At 45.1% G+C, this 22,378-nt stretch overlaps 1 protein-coding gene across 1 annotated transcript; it reads right to left on the minus strand.

Annotated features, from left to right (window-relative positions):
- Positions 1-366: 366 nt before the first annotated feature.
- LOC123067040 (dof zinc finger protein DOF3.2-like) lies at positions 367-1,960 on the minus strand. Its single transcript, XM_044490000.1, has 2 exons — positions 1,892-1,960; positions 367-1,359 (listed from the first exon to the last, which is right to left on the minus strand). Exons 1-2 carry the CDS (start codon positions 1,955-1,957, stop codon positions 367-369), a joined length of 1,059 nt encoding a protein of 352 aa, XP_044345935.1. The 5' UTR covers positions 1,958-1,960.
- Between the last annotated feature and the right edge of the window lie 20,418 nt (positions 1,961-22,378).

Below are 22,378 nucleotides of genomic sequence, written 5' to 3' on the forward strand. Positions count from 1 at the left end.
AGAATAAAAGAAAGACGCCAGAAAAGACGCGTATCTTTGCGTCGCAAAAATTTTCCGTGTGTGATCTGTTCTTCGTGTCTCGAGAGAAACCACCATTGCTAGCTGAGAGAGAAGCCTTGGACCTGTCATGAACAAGGCACATTCCAGTGCTACGATACCAAGCATTAACATGCATGGTTGAGCGTACATATCCAACATTAACAAGTTCAGAAAAAAAACATATAATTGACAAGATGATAGATCCATATACTTCACCAAAGTTCACTTTAGTACAATAGCCGGCCCATTTCACGAGGCGTTAATCTAAGAATAAATCTTGATCTAACTAGCTAGCTAATTACAAGTTGCATTGCTAGTGCTAGAATATTAAATGTAACCACCGCCGCCATTGCCATTGACCATGTCCTCATACATGCCCCTGCTGCTCGAGTAATCCTGCTGCTTGTGGTTTCTCTTGGCCGACGGGTGGTACAACTGGTGGCCTCCTCTGTTGTCATCTTTACCCCCAGCGACGCTCTGTAATCCTAGGTGGAACATGCCCTGCATGGTAGCCATTGTGATGGGCATTGCCCCAGACATCTGATGATCCATGGCGTGCATGAATTGGAAGCTGCCCATTTGCGCTGCCGACCACTGCTCCATCCCGTTCCAATGGGCATGGTTGTGGTGGTGTTGCGCACAACCGTCCACCGTGCAAGAACCACCGTCGGCAAAGAGCAGCCTGTCGGGGGAGCTGAGTCGAAGGCTTGCCTGGTCGAAGCTGTGGGCGAACTGGCTATCGTGTGACGGCGCGCTGCCGAACATGGGGCTGTGCAATCCGGGCGGCACAGGGCCACTGCCGGTGGCATAAGTGGTACTGCTAGACATGGTTGTTGTCACGGACGATGTCCCTACCGCGGTAGATCGGGAGGTGTTTGACACCACATTGGGCTTGCCCCTGCGCTTGGCATGGCGACGATACCCCCCACCGACAGGCACATTGCGGAGCGCGCCGCCGCGGGTCCAGTAGCGGCGACAAGAGCGACAAAAGTGGCGGGGTTGGGTAAGGGAGTAGTTATTGAAGTAGCAAAACTTGGTGTTGGTGGAGTCGCATCGCGGACAGTTGAGCCCCGACACCGGTTGCGGCAACCGCACCAACTGAGCTCGCTCCGACATGGACATCGACTTGCTATTCCTGTTGGTACTGCAATCGCCGTCCCCAGCGCCGCTGCAACCATCATTGCCGCCCCCTCCAGCGACTAAGCCGACCCCGGCCGTGGCCATGAACCCTTCTTCATTATTGCTGTTGCATCCTCCATCACCAGGACCAGATGGTGAAGGAGTGGTAGTACTATGAGTGTTAGTGCCGATTTGTTGCAGCTACAAATCAACAAGGAGACGAGTAATCAAATATCGGCCAATATGTATATGGAGCTAGGTTTTTTTTGTCTTCATTCTGTTTTTTCCCAGGATGACAAGACGAACCAGTTTCTGATAAATCTATTTTTTTTTCATTTGAATAATTCAAATGAATTTTTGTTTTAAATTTATTTCCAATTAAAATATATGATGTTTGACCTACATCAGACATAAACTTCCCTGGGCCAAGGGAGTCCCTATGACCTCTTGGGAGTATACATACCCTATTTGATTCACTTTTTCCCTTTACATTCATTTTTTGACATTTCTGGTATCACAACCCGAGAAATACCTCTTGGCCGTTTAAACCGGTCGATTACAGTTATTTTTTTCTAGAAAAGAAAACCCTGATATGGAGTATATTGCAAGATATATATCTGCAATCAGCAAACCTAGGTCACTGAGTGCACACATATTCTGGTTTTTGTCGTGCGAACAAAATCATGAGTGAATATGTAATTAGTTAGCTAGCTAGAAGCACAAGGATGCATACCTGAAGCTGGTTGTTGTCGGTGTTCCAGAAGTTTGATGAATCAAGGAAGGCAGGAAGGAAGATCATAGCTGGTGATCTAGAGAGAAGAGAAAGTGGGAGGAAGAAAGTTAGCAGCAGCTGGGGGAATCAAGTGGAAGAGTACTACTGTAGTACAAAAGAAAGGAATGGAATGGATGCTAGAGAGAGGGGGGAGGATCTAGCTACCCAAGAAGAGAGAGAAAATGGAGAGAGCAAGGTAGCTAGCAGCACCAAAATAGATGAGAGAGAAGGAACACACACACGCTATATATATGTATAGCCTGTGGAGATTTGGAGGAATAGAGAAGTGGACAAACATTGGTGTTATTTCCTTCATTTGCACACTTTTCCTTTTCCATGGTGAATGCTGATGTGGCTGAAAGTGGTACCCATGCTAGCTACAGTTTGCAATAAATTAGTTAGCGTAGTCTGCTTAGCTAAGCTTGATAGCTAATTTGCCACCGCATAATTAATCATCCAGGCCACCACATATAGTTAAATGGTACTAACAATTTGGTAGGCCTACATATATTTTTTGTTTAAACTCTAGCAAGTCACATCCCTCACTCTGTTTTGAGACAACCACTTGTTCTCAACTATTCCTGTGTTTTTATTTTTAGTAGGAACCAAGATATCGTGTCATTCTCATCATGTGTTTTTTTCTTCAAATTCCACATTTCCATAATATTGCGCCCCAATGATGTCATAAAACGTGGGATATGTCAAAGCAAGTTGAACTTCAATCTTGAAATGTGCATGTCATGTATACATGAAGAAAAACTGACAGTGATCTAGTGTTGGTGTTGGATATACAACTTAGTTTTGCATGGGAAGGGAGTATAATATATTTGAACACTCAAGTTTTAGTTAAGTTTATTTGTAACCCTATACCATAAAATTAAAGGCTGGATGATTTGATCGCCGACCTAGTGAAATTTATATGACCAGCGATGTGGCGGTGGTTTTGCGCACAAACCAATCGGCACAAAAACAAGATAAAAATAAAGATACATCCATTACTAAAAAAAGGTGAATTTTAGGGAAAAATAAAAGCGGAATAAATCTGTAGGTTTTATCAAAAATCGAGAAATTTTGGATAACTCATACATAAATTCTGAACATTCATGAGTAGTCCTTGATAATTCTCTTGAAGTTTATTTGACACGATTATTGTTTTTTATCCTGGAATACTTCAGGTTTTCCAAAATTTTCTTAATTTTATTATAATTTTTTAGATAAAATCTAATTCTAATCACTTAATTTTATTCTGATACTGGGTAGTTGCAAGTATTTGTTCTGAGTACTAGAGAAATTTAGTTGTCATCTCGTACCCTTGTCATCTTTCCATCGATTATATGAAATAGTCGCTCTGGGTACGAGATGACAACTAAATTTCTCTCGCATTAATTTTTCTTGCATGTTAATAGTTAAAAATCATCCACGTGCATGTATAACATATATCACCTCCCATAATGTAGTATATCAATCCTAATTATTTTACTTATGTTGTCATGTTGACATGGTTGCTACGTGTGCAAAATATCCGCCATGTTATCAACCACACTGATTTTTATAGGGTCAAAGCCCAAATCTGATCATTACCAGAAGTTGGTGTAACAAAATTCTAATTGAAAAATCTATGGGACAAATTAAACTACTTTTTTCAATCATGTTTTCATTGCTACCACGTACACATGGTAAAAATTAAACTACAACCACGAGCTGAGGCAGGTGTGCTGGGCGACGAGTTTTTTCTTCATTTTAAAATCGAGATAGAAAATGACATGTAATCGAGTCCGATTCTACTTCCTTGGTCAATACGCACGACAATGTTCTTGCTTGTGTGCATGGTCGGGTCTAGAGAGCTCTTCTTCTATTACTCGAGGTTCGATCGTCCACGTGAACAAATAAGTGTTTATTTGAAGCCAGGTGGTTTGCAAGTATCGGAATTTTAGGGTCAAACTTGTCTAATTTCAAAATCTATGAGGTAAAACTGCAAGCAATAGTTAAATACATGTGGTGGGCGACGTATTTTTCATCCACTTTTATATCAAGTTGAAGTTTTTATCGAACCTGAGCGAGTTGGCAACCTTGAGCAATCCGCTCCGATTATACTTCCCATGATTAATACACATGACAGTGTTCTTGGTTGTGTGCATTCTCGCGTGCAGAGAGCAAATTAAGAGCTCCTATTTTTTACTCGAGGGCCAATCGATTGGTGTTAACAAATAAGTGTTTAATTGAAGTCGGGTGGTTTGCAAGTACCAGTGTTCATTTGTACCATGGGGAAAGTATCACATGATACCAGTCTTTACATGATACCATGATACCAATTTGAAAAATTCAAATTTAAACATGTCAAAAAATTATGAAAAAAATCATGGATGTTCGCAACATATATGTCGATCACTCCTAAAAAATTCAGATCAAAATTCGAAATCTACAAGGAGAAACAAAAAAGACAAATCATCATGAATAGTGTCAAAAGAAGACAAAAGCAAAAATGACACTATTCACATCTGAATTTTGTCTTTTTTGTTTCTCCTTATATATTTCCATTTTCGATCTGAATTTTTTAGGAGTGGTCGACATATATGTTATGAAGATCCATGATTTTTTCATAATTTTTTGACATGTCTAAATTTGAATTTTTCAAGTTGGTAATATGGTATCATTTAAAGACTGGTATCACCTGATACTTCTTGTACCATGATAGTCACGGGTACTGTATGTAGCCGGACATATACATACTCTTCTCATCTTCATATCCACGGATGATATGAAATAGTCACCATGAATACGAGATGACAACTAAATTTCTCTCGCATTTATTTTCCTTGTGTGTTAATATATCAATCCCTAATTATTTTATTTATGTTTGTCATGTTGACATGGTTGCTACGTGTGCAAAATCTCCGCCATGTTATCAACCCTAATGACTATAATAGGGTCAAAGCCAAATCTGCTCATTACCAGAAGTTAGGATAAAAAATATCTAATTTTAAAATCTGGGAGACAAAATAAAGTACCTTTTCATCATGTTTTGATTGCTCACCACGTACCACATGATAACAAATTAAACTACAACCACCAGTTGAGGTAGGTTTGCTTGGCGATGATTTTTTTCTCTCCAATTTCAAATCGAGATAGAAAGTGATGACGAGCAATTGAGTCCAATTCAACTTCCTTTGTCAATACGCACGACAGTGTTCTTGGCTGTGTGCATGCTAAGGCGCAGAAAGCTCTTCTTCTGTTACTCGAGGGTTGATTGTTCACGTGAACAAATAAGTTTTTATTTGAAGCCGGACATATATGTACTGCAGTGGGTACTGTACGTATGATAGTTCCAGGCACTGTACATAGCCGGACATATATGTACTGCAGTGGGTACTGTGCGTATGTACGTTATTGACTTCTTTCATTCTTCTCTATGTGCGGTCGATGACATGAAGCAGTCACCGCGAATACGAGACAACAATTAGTTTTCTCTCTCGTCAACTTTTCTTTTGAGTTAACAGTTAAACAACTGATGCACGTGCACATATTACATGGATCACTTCCATGAGGCAATATGCTACTATGCACATACAGGTTGCCAGCTATTATGCAGGACACTCTACACTAATGCTCCTCGAGCTAGCTACCATGTTAAACTCTCAGCAAAAGTAGACTTGCTACAACGCCAAACGTAAAATCTATTGTGTGCCACATATATGTGATTGAAATAAGAGCACATGCACCTCAATTAGTTCGACCTAGCTGAAGAATCATATACCAGGGAAACTCCAATGGGGATCATGAAATGGATGACACCAAATGTCCGTGGACACATTTGGATGTGTCCACGGGAAATGGGGGTGGGGGTTGCCGGCCATCCAACCGTAGTCATCAAATCTTGACAGTGGGTTAGGCGGACAGAGAGGAAAAAGAGGTGAGTGGGACAGGTGGGTTGTGGCATTGAGCTAGTCGGTTGTCTGGATTCCCCCAAACCTCCCCTAGTTCGGTGCTGGTGGGAAGATTTCAGACGTTTGGACCAGTCCGGAGAAATTTTACAACTTCCGTTGGATGGTTTAAAGTGTTCGGACAGTCCAGTCGAGACATCTGCGGACGATTTGTTGACCGGCATTAGAGTTGTCTTCGGTAGATCTCAAATAGTATGAAGAAAGGAGGAAGAAGAGTGAAGACATTTGGAAGTTTTGATATATGAAAAAAATAAGAAAATAACATAGGTTTTGGTTTGCCATTTATATATGCTCCCTTCGGTTGATATTGAGTCCATTTGTAGACTTGCCTCGCAAAATTAGTTTTTACCAAAACTGGCAAAAAAGTAAATATAGTTAGGTTGGGTCACTGTCCATGATTGTAGACTTCTAGTGTCCACTATTTGGCGCCCGGTACACTACGGTAGTACGCCGTGCTCTTTCATGACTCAAAACATTAATCAATAATTGCAACATCTCACCAAGAAATTGTACCGTGCAAACATATTGATCGGACAGATTTATCCATCCTTTTAACTCATGATCACGTAATATTTGGCAATTGAAATACCTTATCATACTAGCATGTGCGTGAAAAATTAATGGCAAATTAGGTTGTGTTCCATAGGTTATGCTCATAGCCAAAAATAAAATCTATTTACGGATGGAGTGAGTAAATTTATTTTTTTGCATCACCCGGATTTTGTTCTCCCAACACCGGAAAGAACATATATGTGGTGTACTACAAAAATGAGCACATGCTTCATTTAATTCCCAGACTACAAATATTAAGATGGAGACATCTTACCTAATAAAGGCACTTAATTAATTTTGTGTACGTAGCTTATGCATTAGAACAGTTACAGATGCGAGCTCTGTACTCGTTGCTGTACATTTGAATCGATGCAGCTTTCTGTTGTAGAAAAACACATGCTTAATTACGTGTTCCTACTTTTGTACACAATCTCCGGGGATTATTATTTTTTGATAAACATCATGAGAGGTCAAAGTGTTCCTACATTTCATATACATAGGTAGGGAAAGCCTGATTTATGTGTAAAACTGGACCAAAAAAGGTAAAAAGTAAACACATAAAAATTAAACCAGATCTTGATGAAAAGATTCTAGACAAGCTGAAGTAGAAGAGTAGGAATACCAGAGAGCATCGTCTAAGCCTGATATGAGAGCGCCGAGGCCCGGTATCTTTAAATGAGTCTCATATTCAACAACGGCAATCTCCACCACCTTGGGAAAGCTCATGCAGCGCGATGATCATCGATGTCTCGCTTTCCAAGCACACCAAATGGTCCTCATGATGTGCTGTGAAAGATACTGCCCGCCCAAACACCAGAAAATTGAATTCCAATGCATGCCTATATGACAAGATGATAAGATCTCATTGGCTTGGCAACTGTTCTTCGTGCTCTTGTTTTTTTTTTTGCGAATAGCATGAACTCTTGTTCATGGTAGCGATCTCCTCATAGACTATTTAAAGCTAGGAAGGCACATCTCGATAGCTGGAGTACAACGAAATACGTGTGCCTCGTGCAGCAGCAAGGTTGGTCGACATTCCCTGTAACTAAGGACATAGGTGAGGTCGATATTAAAGACACCCTCAAACTAGAGCAATATCATCATCGTGGATTCATGGGGATGGCCTTGCCAAGTAGCCCACGTGAAATACTCTCCAGCCAGGGGCTTCGAATTCACCAATTCACCATCAAGGCATGCCAATGCTCTGGCGCAACGGCAATAAGGCCGAAATGTAAGTTAAAACGTACCGTGACAGGTAGTTGCTTGCATGTGTAATGTGCTACAGTTATACATGTACCATTCATACGAACATATAGGTAAGTTAACCGCATCATGGAGGCATGTTTCTTGTATTTCTATGACACTTTAGCAGACTACACTGGTTTTGATCTTTACAATGAACCAAGAGAAAAATAGTGATACTATCCTATCTTTGATTGTAAATTCTTTCAAATATGTTGCTGTTGGGACAAACCCCGGACCAGCTCGCCGCTCTCTATCTCTTATTTGCTCGGACGAAGGTGGAAGAATGAGCACACTGAATCTTTTTCCGGCGCACAAACGCCTCGCCGCACGAACAATCTAATTTTTGTTAGACACAAACTGTCGCTCGACTCATACCGGTGCCCACAAACAGTGGGGCTCCCCAACAGCTCCATGCATGCACGCTACACACACGTGCTGCACGTCTAGCGAGCTACGCTAACGTCCGCGCGCACGGCGCACACGCCTAGCTACAGCCACGGCTCGACACACCCGGTGCGCGCATCCACACTGGTGTCCACCGCCGCAGTGTCTTATTTTCTAATAGTTGCCAGTATCCAACGAGTTTTTGCTGCATTGAGGAATTCGACCTTGGGTGCTAGGGCAGCGGTCACTGTTGGAAGGGAGAGAGAGATTTGGTGGAATAGTTCGTTATATAGGAGTGCATGATCATCTTGGAGTACAAGGCAAGGTAGAATAATATCCTACGCTATCCTAGCTTTTCTAATAATCACGGTAGTCAACATCCCCCATAGTCACAACGATAGCGACGCAGACGGTGAGACTGGAGAAGAATCCGAAGGCAAGACGACGGACACCCCACCACAGTCGTAACGGTCGACCCATCGCGGAAATCGTGACTGAAGTGGAAACCCGACGAGGTTGCTCAAACAAGGCGGTAGCCCTTTGTGCTGTTTGTTGAGGTAGCCGAGAGTGTGTGTGGTGGAGTCGTGGTCGAGGTAGCCGTGCGAAGAATGTCGTGGTCGATGTCGAGTTGGGGTGGCCGGTGTCGAGGAAGTCGTTGTCGAGCCGCGAGCGCAAAGAGGCGTCGAGTTAGTCATGGGCGCACTAGTGTCGAAGTAGTGGTGCGCCGGGAAGAAGACGGTGTTGACGAGGCATCGCGCCGGGTTTGCCAAGCCCAGCGACACATCGTGGATGAAGGCACACATCGGTGTTGCCAGCACCGGGCATACGTAGACTGAGACATGCACGAGTTGTATGCCATGTCGGAGAAGTCAGAGAGGCCAACAAAGAAGGACTCGACAACGGTTGCGGCGCCAATCGGCGTGGGGCCGATGTTGCTCGCGGTTATCGGAGTAGATGAAGTGGTCGGGGTAGATGACGGCGACACTGGAAATGGGTTGATGCTCTATGAAGACGAAGGAGGTGGACGGGCGGCGGCTACGATGGTAGCGGCGGCTGCGACAGTTTGGTTAGGAGCGCGGTGGCGATGCTCGAAGTAGGCGAGGAGCCCGACAATGTGACGAAGACCGGTGTGGATGGTGGCGTTGCCACGCCAAGGGAGATGGCGCGTCGCATACCACGGAAGGTCGACGCGTGGTAACGGTGGAGTGGACCGCGGGCCGTGGCGCTACCGCCCGTAAGGGTGATGCAGCAGCGGCGGGCAGGTTAGGGCGATGACAGGAAGACCTCGGGGCGGCGGCGGGGACCGCAGGCCATGGCGCGACAGCCCAAAAGGGTGGAATAGAAGCGGAACACGGATCGATGCAACCGCGGGAACAGTCTCGGGACGGCAGCGTGGACCGCGTGCCACGCTCGCTACGGCCCGATGAGGCGACGCAGCGGCGGTGCGAGGGTCGGTGCTTCCTCGGGGACGACCTGGAGCAAACGGCCTCGGGGCGGCGGTGGACCGCGGTTGCGGCACTACGGCCCGAAGGGATACACAACGGTGACGCGGGTCGGTGCAGCCTCGAGAACAACCACGGGGCGACAGCGCTGCAGCCCGATGGGGCGACGCGGTGGCAGACCGTTGCTCGATCGATAGAGGGACACGCTGAACTCGGGACGGACTTCACGGGGCCTCCGAAGGCGCGCACAACCGACGGGCATGGTCAGTCGCATGGCGTAGATGCAGCGGGCGGGTGATCAATCCGATCGCGCGCCAGGTCGGGGACACCGCTCGGTGGACGCTGGGTGGCGACAGAGTCCATGATGAAGCCGGCGACGACGGTCGGCAGGGCGGCCGTACAGGCCGGCCAGCAAGCGAACATCGGCTATGATTGGCCGTCGGGTGGGGGCGATGCAAGATTCCCGGTCGGAGTAGGACGACAACAGTCAGTGTAGATCGATGGGCGAGCTGGTGCGCGAACGGCGGATGATGGGCCTTCGCTGTTGGAGATCGTTGCAGAAAATAAAAAAAATCTACACATCACCAAGATCAATCTATGGAGTCATCTAGAAACGAGAGAGAGGAGTGCATTTACATACCCTTGTAGATCGCGAGCGGAAGCATTCAAGAGAACGGGGTTGATGGAGTCGTACTCGTCGTGATCCAAATCACCGAAGATCCTAGCGCCGAACGGATGGCACCTCCGCGTTCAACACACGTACGAAGCGGAGACGTCTCCCGCGCCTTGATCCATCAAGGAGGAGGGAGAGGTTGAGGAAGAAAGCTCCAGCAGCAGCACGATGGTGTGGTGGTGATGCAGAGGCAGTACTCCGGCAGGGCTTCGCCAAGCTTCTGCGGAGGATGAGAGGTGTTGTGGAGGGGAGGGGCTGCGCCTTGGAGGTGCTTGTGCAGCCCTCACCTCTACCCTCTATTTATAGGGGGAGGAGGAAGGGGGCCGGCCCCCTCTAGATGAGATCTAGAGGGGGGCGGCCAAGGGGGGGAGGACTTGCCCCCCAAGCAAGGGGGGCGCCCCCCTTAGGGTTTCCCCCAAACCCTAGGCGCATGGGCCCAAGGGGGATGCGCCCAGCCCTCTAAGGGCTGGTTCCCTTCCCTCCACGGCCCATGAGGCCCTCCGGGAGAGGTGGCCCCTCCCGGTGGACCCTCGAAACCCTTTCGGTGGCCTCGGTACAATACCGGTATGACCCCGAAACTTTCCGGTGACCGTATTACAACTTTCCGTATATAAATCTTCACCTCCAGACCATTCCGGAAGTCCTCATGATGTTCGGGATCTCATCCGGGACTCCGAACAACATTCGGTAATCACATACAAGTCTTCCTAATAACCCTAGTGTCACCGAACCTTAAGTGTGTAGACCCTACGGGTTCGGGAAACACACATACATGACCGAGACAGCTCTCCGGCCAATAACCAACAGCGGGATCTAGATACCCATGTTGGCTCCCACATGTTCCACGATGATCTCATCGTATGAACCACGATGTCGAGGATTCAAGTAATCCCGTATACAATTCCCTTTGTCAAACGGTACGTTACTTGCCCGAGATTCGATCGTCGGTATCCCAATACCTCGTTCAATCTCGTTACCGGCAAGTCACTTTACTCGTTAAGTAATGCATGATCCCGTGACCAACCACTTGGTCACATTGAGCTCATTATGATGATGCATTACCGAGTGGGCCCAGAGATACCTCTCCATCATACAGAGTGACATATCCCAGTCTCGATTCGTGTCAACCCAACAGACACTTTCGGAGATAGCTATAGTGTACCTTTATAGTCACCCAGTTACTTGTGACGTTTGGTACACCCAGAGCACTCCTATGTTATCGGGGAGTTACACAATCTCATGGTCTAAGAAACTGATGACATTAGAAAAGCTTTAGCAAACGAACTACACGATCTTGTGCTATGCTTAGGATTGGGTCTTGTCCATCACATCATTCTCCTAATGATGTGATCCCGTTATCAATGACATCCAATGTCCATAGTCAGGAAACCATGACTATTTGTTGATCAACGAGCTAGTCAACTAGAGGCTTACTAGGGACATGTTGTGGTCTATGTATTCACACATGTATCACTGTTTCCGGTTAATACAATTATAGCATGAACAATAGACAATTATCATGAACAAGGAAATATAATAATAATCCTTTTATTATTGCCTCTAGGGCATATTTCCAACAGTCTCCCACTTGCACTAGAGTCAATAATCTAGTTACACTGTGATGAATCGAACACCCATAGAGTTCTAGTGTTGATCATGTTTTGCTCGCGGAAGAGGTTTAGTCAACGGATCTGCGACATTCAGATCCGTATGCACTTTGCAAATATCTATGTCTCCATCTTGAACATTTTCACGAATGGAGTTGAAGCGACGCTTGATGTGCCTGGTCTTCTTGTGAAACCTAGGCTCCTTGGCATGGGCAATAGCTCCAGTGTTGTCACAGAAGAGAGTGATCGGCCCCAACGCATTGGGAATAACTCCTAGGTCAGTGATGAACTCCTTCATCTAGATTGCTTCATGCGCTGCCTCTGAGGCTGCCATGTACTCCGCTTCACATGTAGATCCCTCCACGATGCTCTGCTTGCTGCTGCACCAGCTTACTGCCCCACCATTCAAAATATACACATATCCGGTTTGTGACTTAGAGTCATCCAGATCTGTGTCGAAGCTAGCATCGACGTAACCCTTTACCACGAGCTCTTCGTCACCTCCATAAACGAGAAATATATTCTTAGTCCTTTTCAGGTACTTCAGGATATTCTTGACCGCTGTCCAGTGTTCCACGCCGGGATTACTTTGGTGCCTTGCGACCAAACTTACGGCAAGATTTACATCAGGTCTGGTACACAGCAAGGCATACATAATAGACCCTATGGCCGAGGCATAGAGGATGACACTCATCTCTTCTTTATTTGGGGCAGTTCCGCTTCTTGGACACAGGCAACACAGGGATTGAGCTGAGCTCAATTTCACACCTTGCAACACAGGCAAGAACCCCTTCTTGGACTGGTCCATATTGAGCTTCTTCAATATCTTGTCAAGGTATGTGCTTTCTGAAAGACCTATGAGGCGTCTCAATCTATCTCTATAGATCTTGATGCTAATATATAAGCAGCTTCTCCAAGGTCCTTCATTGAAAAACACTTATTCAAGTAGGCCTTTATGCTGTCCAAAAGTTCTATATCATTTCCCATCAAAAGTATGTCATCCACATATAATATGAGAAATGCTACAGAGCTTCCACTCACTTTCTTGTAAACGCAGGCTTCTCCATAAGTCTGCATAAACCCGAACGCTTTGATCATCTCATCAAAGCGAATGTTCCAACTCCGAGATGCTTGCACCAGCCCATAAATGGATCGCTGGAGCTTAAATACCTTGTTAGCATTCTTAGGATCGACAAAACCTTCCGGCTGCATCATATACAGTTCTTCCTTAAGATAGCCGTTAAGGAATGTCGTTTTGACGTCCATTTGCCATATCTCATAATCATAGTATGCGGCAATTGCTAACATGATTCAGATGGACTTCAGCTTCGCTATGGGAGAGAAAGTCTCATCGTAGTAAACCCCTTGAACTTGCCGATAACCCTTAGCGACAAGTCGAGCTTTATAGATGGTAACATTACCATCCACGTCCATCTTCTTCTTAAAGATCCATTTATTTTCTATCGCTCGCCGATCATCGGGCAAGTCTGTCAAAGTCCGTACTTTGTTTTCATACATGGATCCTATCTCGGATTTCATGGCTTCTAGCCATTTGTTGGAATCTGGGCCCGCCATCGCTTCTTCATAGTTCGAAGGTTCACCATTGTCTAACAACATGATTTCCAGGACAGGGTTGCCATACCACTCTGGTGTGGAACGTGTCCTTGTGGACCTATGAAGTTCAGTAGTAACTTGATCCAAAGTACCTTGATCATCATCATTAATTTCCTCTCTAGTCGGTGCAGGCACCATAGGAACATCTTCCTGAGCTGCGCTACTTACCGGTTCAAGAGGTAGTACTTCATCAAGTTCCACTTTCCTCCCACTTACTTCTTTCGAGAGAAACTCTTTCTCCAGAAAGGACCCATTCTTGGCAATAAAGATCTCGCCTTCAGATCTGAGGTAGAAGGTATACCCAATGGTTTCCTTAGGGTATCCTATGAAGACGCATTTTTCCGACTTGGGTTCGAGCTTTTCAGGTTGAAGTTTCTTGACATAAGCATCGCATCCCCAAACTTTTAGAAACGATAGCTTAGGTTTCTTTCCAAATCATAATTCATACGGTGTCGTCTCAATGGATTTAGACGGTGCCCTATTTAAAGTGAATGTAGCTATCTCTAAAGCGTATCCCCAAAATGATAGCGGTAAATCGGTAAGAAACATCATAGACCGCACCATATCCAATAGAGTGCGATTACGATGTTCGGACACCATTACGCTGAGGTGTTTCAGGCGGCGTGAGTTGTGAAACAATTCCACATTTCCTCAAGTGTGTACCAAACTCGTGACTTAAATATTCTCCCCCACGATCTGATCGTAAGAACTTTATTTTTCTGTCACGTTGATTCTCTACCTCATTCTGAAATTCCTTGAACTTTTCAAAGGTCTCAGACTTGTGTTTGATTAAGTAGATATACCCATATCTACTTAAGTCATCAGTGAGGGTGAGAACATAACGATATCCACCGCGAGCCTCAACGCACATTAGACCGCACACATTAGTATGTATAATTTCCAATAAGTTGGTTGCTCGCTCCATTGTTCTGGAGAACGGAGTCTTGGTCATTTTTACCATGAGGCATGGTTCGCACGTGTCAAATGATTCAAAATCAAGAGACTCCAAAAGTCCATCAGTATGGAGCTTCTTCATGCGTTTGACACCAATGTGACCAAGGCGGCAGTGCCACAGATACGTGGGACTCTCGTTATCAATCTTACATCTTTTGGTATTCACAGTATGAATATGTGTAACATCACGTTTGAGATTCATTAAAAATAAACCATTGACCAGTGGGGCATGACCATAAAACATATCTCTCATATAAATAGAACAACCATTATTCTCGGATTTAAATGAGTAGACATCTCGCATTGAACGAGATCCAGATACAATGTTCACTCTCAAACCTGGCACTAAATAACAATTATTGAGGTTTAAAAATAATCCCGTAGGTAAATATAGAGGTAGCGTGCCGACGGCAATCACATCAACCTTGGAACCATTCCCGATGCGCATCATCACCTCGTCCTTCGCCAGTCTCCGCTTATTTCGCAGCTCCTGTTTTGAGTCACAAATATGAGCAACCGCACCGGTATCAAATACCCAGGAGCTACTACGAGTACTGGTAAGGTATACATCAATAACATGTATATCACATATACCTTTGGTGTTGCCGGCCTTCTTATCTGCTAAGTATTTGGGGCAGTTCCGCTTCCAATGACCGTTCCCTTTGCAATAAAAGCACTCAGTCTCAGGTTTGGGTCCGTGCTTTGGCTTCTTCCCGGCAACTGGTTTACCGGGCGCGGCAACTCCCTTGCTGTCCTTCTTGAATTTCTTCTTACCCTTGCTTTCTTGAAACTAGTGGTTCTATTGACCATCAACACTTGATGTTCCTTTTTGATTTCTACCTCTACTGATTCCAGCATTGAAAATACCTCAGGAATAGTTTTCACCATCCACTGCATATTGTAGTTCATCACAAAGCTCTTGTAGCTAGGTGGGAGCGACTAAAGGATTCTGTCAATGACCGCCTCATCCGGGAGGTTAATGTCCAGCTGGGACAAGCAGTTGTGCAACCCAGACATTTTGAGTATGTGCTCGCTGACAGAATTGTTTTCCTCCATCTTACAACTGTAGAACTTGTCGGAGACTTCATATCTCTCGACCCGGGCATGTGCTTGGAAAACCATTTTCAGCTCTTGGAACATCTCATATGCTTCGTGCTGCTCAAAACGCTTTTGGAGCCCCGGTTCTAAGCTGTAAAGCATGCCACACTGAATGAGGGAGTAATCATCAACACGCGACTGCCAAGCGTTCATAACGTCTTGGTTCGCTGGGACGGGTGCTTCACCTAGCGATGCTTCTAGGACATATGCTTTCTTGGCAGCTATGAGGATGATCCTCAGGTTCCGGACCCAGTCCATATAGTTGCTGCCATCATCTTTCAGCTTGGTTTTCTCTAGGAACGCGTTGAAGTTGAGGTTGACGTGAGCGTGGGCCATTTGATCTACAAGACATTTTGCAAAGGTTTTAGACTAAGTTCATGATAATTAAGTTCATCTAATCAAATTATTTAATGTACTCCCACTCAGATTAGACATCCCTCTAGTCATCTGAGTGATACATGATCCGAGTCAACTAGGTCGTGTCCGATCATCACGTGAGACGGACTAGTCATAATCGGTGAACATCTCTATGTTGATCGTATCTTCTATACGATTCATGTTCGACCTTTCGGTCTCTTGTGTTCCGAGGCCATGTCTGTACATGCGAGGATCGTCAAGTAAACCTAAGTGTTTTGCATGTGTAAGTCTGTCTTACACCCGTTGTATGCGAACGTTAGGATCTATCACACCCGATCATCACGTGGTGTTTTGAAACAACGAACTTTTGCAACGGCACACAGTTAGGGGGAACACTTTCTTGAAATTGTTATGAGGGATCATCTTATTTACTACCGTCGTTCTAAGCAAATAAGATGCAAAAACATGATAAACATCACATGCAATCAAATAGTGACATGGTATGGCCAATATCATTTTTTGCTCCTTTGATCTCCATCTTCAAGGCGCCATGATCATCATCGTCACCGGCATGACACCATGATCTCCATCATCATGATCTCCATCATCGTGTCTCCATGAAGTTGTCTCGCCAACTATTACTTCTACTACTATGGCTAACGGTTTAGCAAAGAAGAAAAGTAATTACATGGCGTTATTCAGTGACATGCAGGTCATACAATAAATAAAGACAACTCCTATGGCTCCTGCCGGTTGTCATACTCATCGACCTGCAAGTCGTGATTCCTATTACAAGAACATGATCAATCTCATACATCACATATATTTCATTCATCACATCCTTTTGGCCATATCACATCACAAGGCATATGCTGCAAAAACAAGTTAGACGTCCTCTAATTGTTGTTGCAAGTTTTTACGTGGCTGCTATAGGGTTCTAGCAAGAACGTTTCTTACCTACGCCAAAACCACAACGTGATATGCCAATTTATATTTACCCTTCATAAGGACCCTTTTCATCGAATCTGATCCGACTAAGGTGGGAGAGACAGACACCAGCTAGCCACCTTATGCAACTAGTGTATGTCTGTTGGAGGAACAAGTCTCACATAAGTGTACGTGTAAGGTCGGTACGGGCCGCTTCATCCCACGATACCATCGAAACAAGATAAGACTAGTAGTCGCAAGTAAATTGACAAAATCTACGCCCACAACAAAATTGTGTTCTACTCGTGCATAGAAACTACGCATAGACCTAGCTCTGATACCACTGTTGTAGATCGTTGCAGAAAATAAAACTTTTCTACGCATCACCAAGATCAATCTATGGAGTCATCTAGCAACGAGAGAGAGGAGTGCATCTACATACCCTTATAGATCACGAGCGGAAGCGTTCAAGAGAACGGGGTTGATGGAGTCGTACTCGTCGTGATGCAAATCACCGAAGATCATAGCGCCGAATGGACGGCACCTCCACGTTCAACACACGTACGGAGCGGAGACGTCTACCGTGCCTTGATCCAGCAAGGAGGAGGGAGAGGTTGAGGAAGAAAGCTCCAGCAGCAGCACGACGGCGTGGTGGTGATGGAGAGGCAGTACTCCGACAGGGCTTCGCCAAGCTTCTGTGGAGGAGGAGAGGTGTTGGGGAGGGGAGGGGCTGCGCCTTGGAGGTGTGTGTGCAGCCCTCCCCTCGCCCCTCTGTTTATAGGGGGGACGAAGGGGGCTGATAACCCACAAGTGTAGGGGATCGCAACAGCTTTCGAGGGTAGAGTATTCAACCCAAATTTATTGATTCGACACAAGGGGAGCCAAAGAATATTCTTGAGTATTAGCAGTTGAGTTGTCAATTCAACCACACCTGGATAACTTAGTATCTGCAACAGAGTATTTAGTAGCAAGAGTGGTATGATAGTAATGGTAACAGTAGCAACAATAAAGATAAATGTTTTTGGGTTTTTGTAGTAGTTGTAACAGTAGCAACGGAAAAGTAAATAAGCGAAGAACAGTATATGAAAAGCTCGTAGGCAATGGATCAGTGATGGATAATTATGCCGGATGCGATTCCTCATGCAATAGTTATAACATAGGGTGATATAGAACTAACTCCAGTTCATCAATGTAATGTAGGCATGTATTCCGTAAATAGTCACACGTGCTTATGGAAAAGAACTTGCATGACATCTTTTGTCCTACCCTCCCGTGGCAGCGGGGTCCTAGTGGAAACTAAGGGATATTAAGGCCTCCTTTTAATAGAGAATCGGACCAAAGCATTAACACATGGTGAATACATGAACTCCTCAAACTACGGTCATCACCGAGAAGTGTCCCGATTATTGTCACTTCGGGGTTGTCGGATCATAACACATAATAGGTGACTATAGACTTGCAAGATAGGATCAAGAACACACATATATTGATGAAAACATAATAGGTTCAGATCTGAAATCATGGCACTCGGGCCCTAGTGACAAGCATTAAGCATAGCAAATTCATAGCAACATCAATCTCAGAACATAGTGGATACTAGGGATCAAACCCTAACAAATCTAACTTGATTACATGGTAAATCTCATCCAACCCATCACCGTCCAGCAAGCCTACGATGGAATTACTCACGCACGGCGGTTGGCATCATCAAATTGGTGATGGAGGTTGGTTGATGATGACGACGACGATGAATCCCCCTCTCCGGAGCCCCGAACGGACTCCAGATCAGCGCTCCCGAGAGAGATTAGGTCTTGGCGGCGGCTCCGTGTCGTAAAACGCGATGAAACTTTCTCTATGATTGTTTTCTCCACGAGATGGTATATATGGAGTTGGAGTTGAGGTCGGAGGAGGTCCGGGGGGCCCACGAAATAGGGCGCGTGCCCTAGGGGGGGCGCCCCCTGTCTCGTGGACAGGCCCTGGGCCCCCTGGCCTTGATTCTTTCGCCTAAAATTCTTATTAATTCTGAAAAGTCCCTCCGTGGATTTGCAGGTCATTCCGAGAACTTTTCTTTTCTACACATAAAACAACATCATGGTAGTTCTGCTGAAAATAGCGTCAGTCCGGGTTAGTTTCATTCAAATCATGCAAGTTAGAGTCCAAAACAAGGGCAAATGTGTTTGGAACAGTATATATGTTGGAGACGTATCAGGGGCCGGCCCCCTCTAGATGTGATCTAGAGGGGGGCGGCGACCAAACGGGGGGGGGGGGGGGGGGACTTGTCCCCCAAGCAAGGGGGGCGCCCCCCTTAGGGTTTCCCCCAAACCCTAGGCGCATGGGCCCAAGGGGGGGGATGCACCCAGCACACTAAGGTCTGGTTCCCCTCCCTCCACGGCCCATGAGGCCCTCCGGGAGAGGTGGCCCCTCCCAGTGGACCCCCGGAACCCTTCCGGTGGCCCCGGTACAATACCGGTATGCCCCCGAAACTTTCCGGTGACCGTATTACAACTTCCCATATATAAATCTTTACCTCCGGACCATTCTGGAACTCCTCGTGACGTCCAAGATCTCATCCGGGACTCCGAACAACATTCGGTAATCACATACAAGTCTTCCTAATAACCCTAGCGTCACCGAACCTTAAGTGTGTAGACCCTACAGGTTCGGGAATCACGCAGACATGACCGAGACAGCTCTCCGGCCAATAACCAACAGCGGGATCTGGATACCCATGTTGGCTCCCACATGTTCCACGATGATCTCATCGGATGAACCACAATGTCGAGGATTCAAGTAATCCCGTATACAATTCCCTTTGTCAAACGGTACGTTAGATTCGATCGTCGATATCCCAATACCTCGTTGAATCTCGTTACCGGCAAGTCACTTTACTCATTACGTAATGCATGATCCCGTGACCAACCACTTGGTCACATTGAGCTTATTATGATGAAGCATTACCGAGTGGGCCCAGAGATACCTCTCCATCATACAGAGTGACAAATCCCAGTCTCGATTCGTGTCAACCCAATAGACACTTTCAGAGATACATGTAGTGTACCTTTATAGTCACCCATTTACGTTGTGATGATTGGTACACCCAAAGCACTCCTACGGTATCCGGTAGTTACACAATCTCATGGTCCAAGAAACTGATACTTAACATTAGAAAAGCTTTAGCAAACGAACTACACGATCTTGTGCTATGCTTAGGATTGGGTCTTGTCCATCACATTATTCTCCTAATGATGTGATCCCGTTATCAATGACATCCAATGTCCATAGTCGGGAAACCATGACTATTTGTTGATCAACGAGCTAGTCAACTAGAGGCTCACTAGGGACATGTTGTGGTCTATATATTCACACATGTATCACTGTTTCCGGTTAATACAATTATAGCATGAACAATAGAAAATTATCATGAACAAGGAAATATAATAATAATCATTTTATTAGTGCCTCTAGGGCATATTTCCAACATTCACATCGCGTGAGGCCGCTGGATCGGGGCGACACACGGGCAGACGCGCCGACGACGGTCGTTAGGGGGCGCCGGTCATGCGAGGCCGCTAGGTCGGTGAAGTGGCCGGCCGATCGCGCCGGTGTTGGAGTAGAGGCGCACGGGGGTCGCTGGCGGTGACGGGCGACACAAAACGATCAAGCTTAGATCGGAAAACCAAAAAGAAACACCAATCAAGATGACCAGCGGGAGAGAGAAAAACCTGGAGCAAGGGCTCGGAAAAAAGACTCTCTAGGGCAGCCGACCAACACGACCGGCGGACGAACCCTAGGCCGATCTCCCTGGGGGCGGCGCGGGAGCGGAAGCGTCGGGCGGTGGCTAGGGTTTGGATCGGTTAGACTGATACCATGTTAGAAGGGAGAGAGAGAGAGATTTGGTGGAATATTTCGTTGTATTGCTTGAGCCTCATAGGCATATATGTAGGAGTATATGATCATCTTGGAGTACAAGGCAAGGTAGAATAATATCATACGCTATCCTAGCTTTCCTAATAATCATGATACTCAACAGTCACGGATGGCAATCTACATGGCTGGCTGTCCGCCGCGTGTTTAATGAGTGGAGATGCGGAGGGTGGTCTTGGCATGGTGAAATCACCCTACCGAGTCGGCGAGAAAGATAGGCGAGAGAGTTCAGAGCGCCGGACATGACAAACCGGCATGGATCTTTGGACGTCGCAGTGTTGATACCGGTTTTTGGCACGATAGAAAAAGTGATTAAGTTTGACTTAAATGAAAATGTGGTCTATATGAAAAGGTTTTGTATTGTCGACATGAATATCTTTGAAGTTTGGATCATCGCCATCCGATCACATCTCGAGAGCCAATGTTGTGCTCGAAGTACCGTTTGGCCAAATACACATTGAATACAGCCTCATATGAGAAAATATTATACATGGATTGTCTTCGTCCCATCAAAGCGGTCAATTTTGATATTTAAATCGTCTCAATCTAAGGTCGTATGCAGAAGTTGTAGCAAAAACAGTGCAATGCTCCAGAAACTATGGAGATGGCTGGACGCCCAAAACCTCATGTAGCAATTGGACTGTCCGGAAACTGAGACCAAACTGTCCGGTCCAGGCTGCGAAACAAGTCAAACCTTCTGTTATGACCGGACAGTCTGGCTCGGTCAAGCGGACAGTGCGGTCCGGTTGAGCGGACAATCCAGTCTGAACCGAAATTGTGCATCTCACTACTATGAAAAGGCCTAATAGTAGCGCGGGTTAAACTAGTAGTAATAGCGCAGGAGTAATAGCGCGGGTGCCACCCGAGCTACTACTAATTACCTGTAATGCGTGTCTTGGCCCCATGCTACTGCTACCTTTATGTAGTAGAGGCGCGTGGCTGGTGCTACTACTATTGTAAAACCCTCAGTACTACTATTAATTTCAACATTTTTTCTGTTGCATATTTATGCAGCATTTGTACATGTCTTTATACAATCCCAATATATACATGCAGCATTAAAATTATATGATACAACAAATCTTGTCTCATAATCATCAAAACAGTGATACTGTACAAGTTATTACCAGTCTTAAATACAACTACATGATCACAACATAGGAATGGGATATGGGCCAGCCCACCAGGGTGTTTTTGGAGACTTCCCCTGTAGCGATTTGTAATCCTTTGGTGTGCCCCTGAAAACCCGATTGCTGCTACAGATTTAAAAAGTTATTGCGTGATAAAAATAATTTGTTTAAATAGTTAATTTTAGCAGGTGAATATGTCTAAAGGTTGAGAATAATAATTGAAAAGGCCGACATTTTCAAAATATATCAAACATTTTTTTTGAAAGAAGTTAAGATTTTTTTAAACTTAGGTTAGAATTTTTTTAGTGACCGTTAAATAAGGTGAATATATTTGAACGATTGAAAAAACTGAAAACATTTAACATTTATAATAAATTTAGAACACTTTTTTTGAAGTGAACTTTTTTAAATTTTGAAAAAATTAAAACATGATTTCTAAAAAAAATCAACATTATTGAAAATAAAAACGATAAAAAAGGAAAGAAAGAGACTGGATCCAGTAAAAATTCGACAAGAAAGAAAAAATAAAACCCACGAGCGTTGCTCAGTTTCTTCGCCTCTTTGCTAACGCACTTGGCTATCAGTCACCTACAACTAACG

Source organism: Triticum aestivum, chromosome 3B, assembly GCF_018294505.1.
Source record: "Triticum aestivum cultivar Chinese Spring chromosome 3B, IWGSC CS RefSeq v2.1, whole genome shotgun sequence".
NCBI lineage: Eukaryota > Viridiplantae > Streptophyta > Magnoliopsida > Poales > Poaceae > Triticum > Triticum aestivum.

Coding starts and splice junctions, on each gene's coding strand:
- LOC123067040 (XM_044490000.1), bottom strand. CDS start 1,957: ATGATCTTCCTTCCTGCCTTCCTTGATTCATCAAACTTCTGGAACACC. Junction 1,360..1,891: donor CCGACAACAACCAGCTTCAG/GTATGCATCCTT, acceptor GTTGATTTGTAG/CTGCAACAAATCGGCACTAA.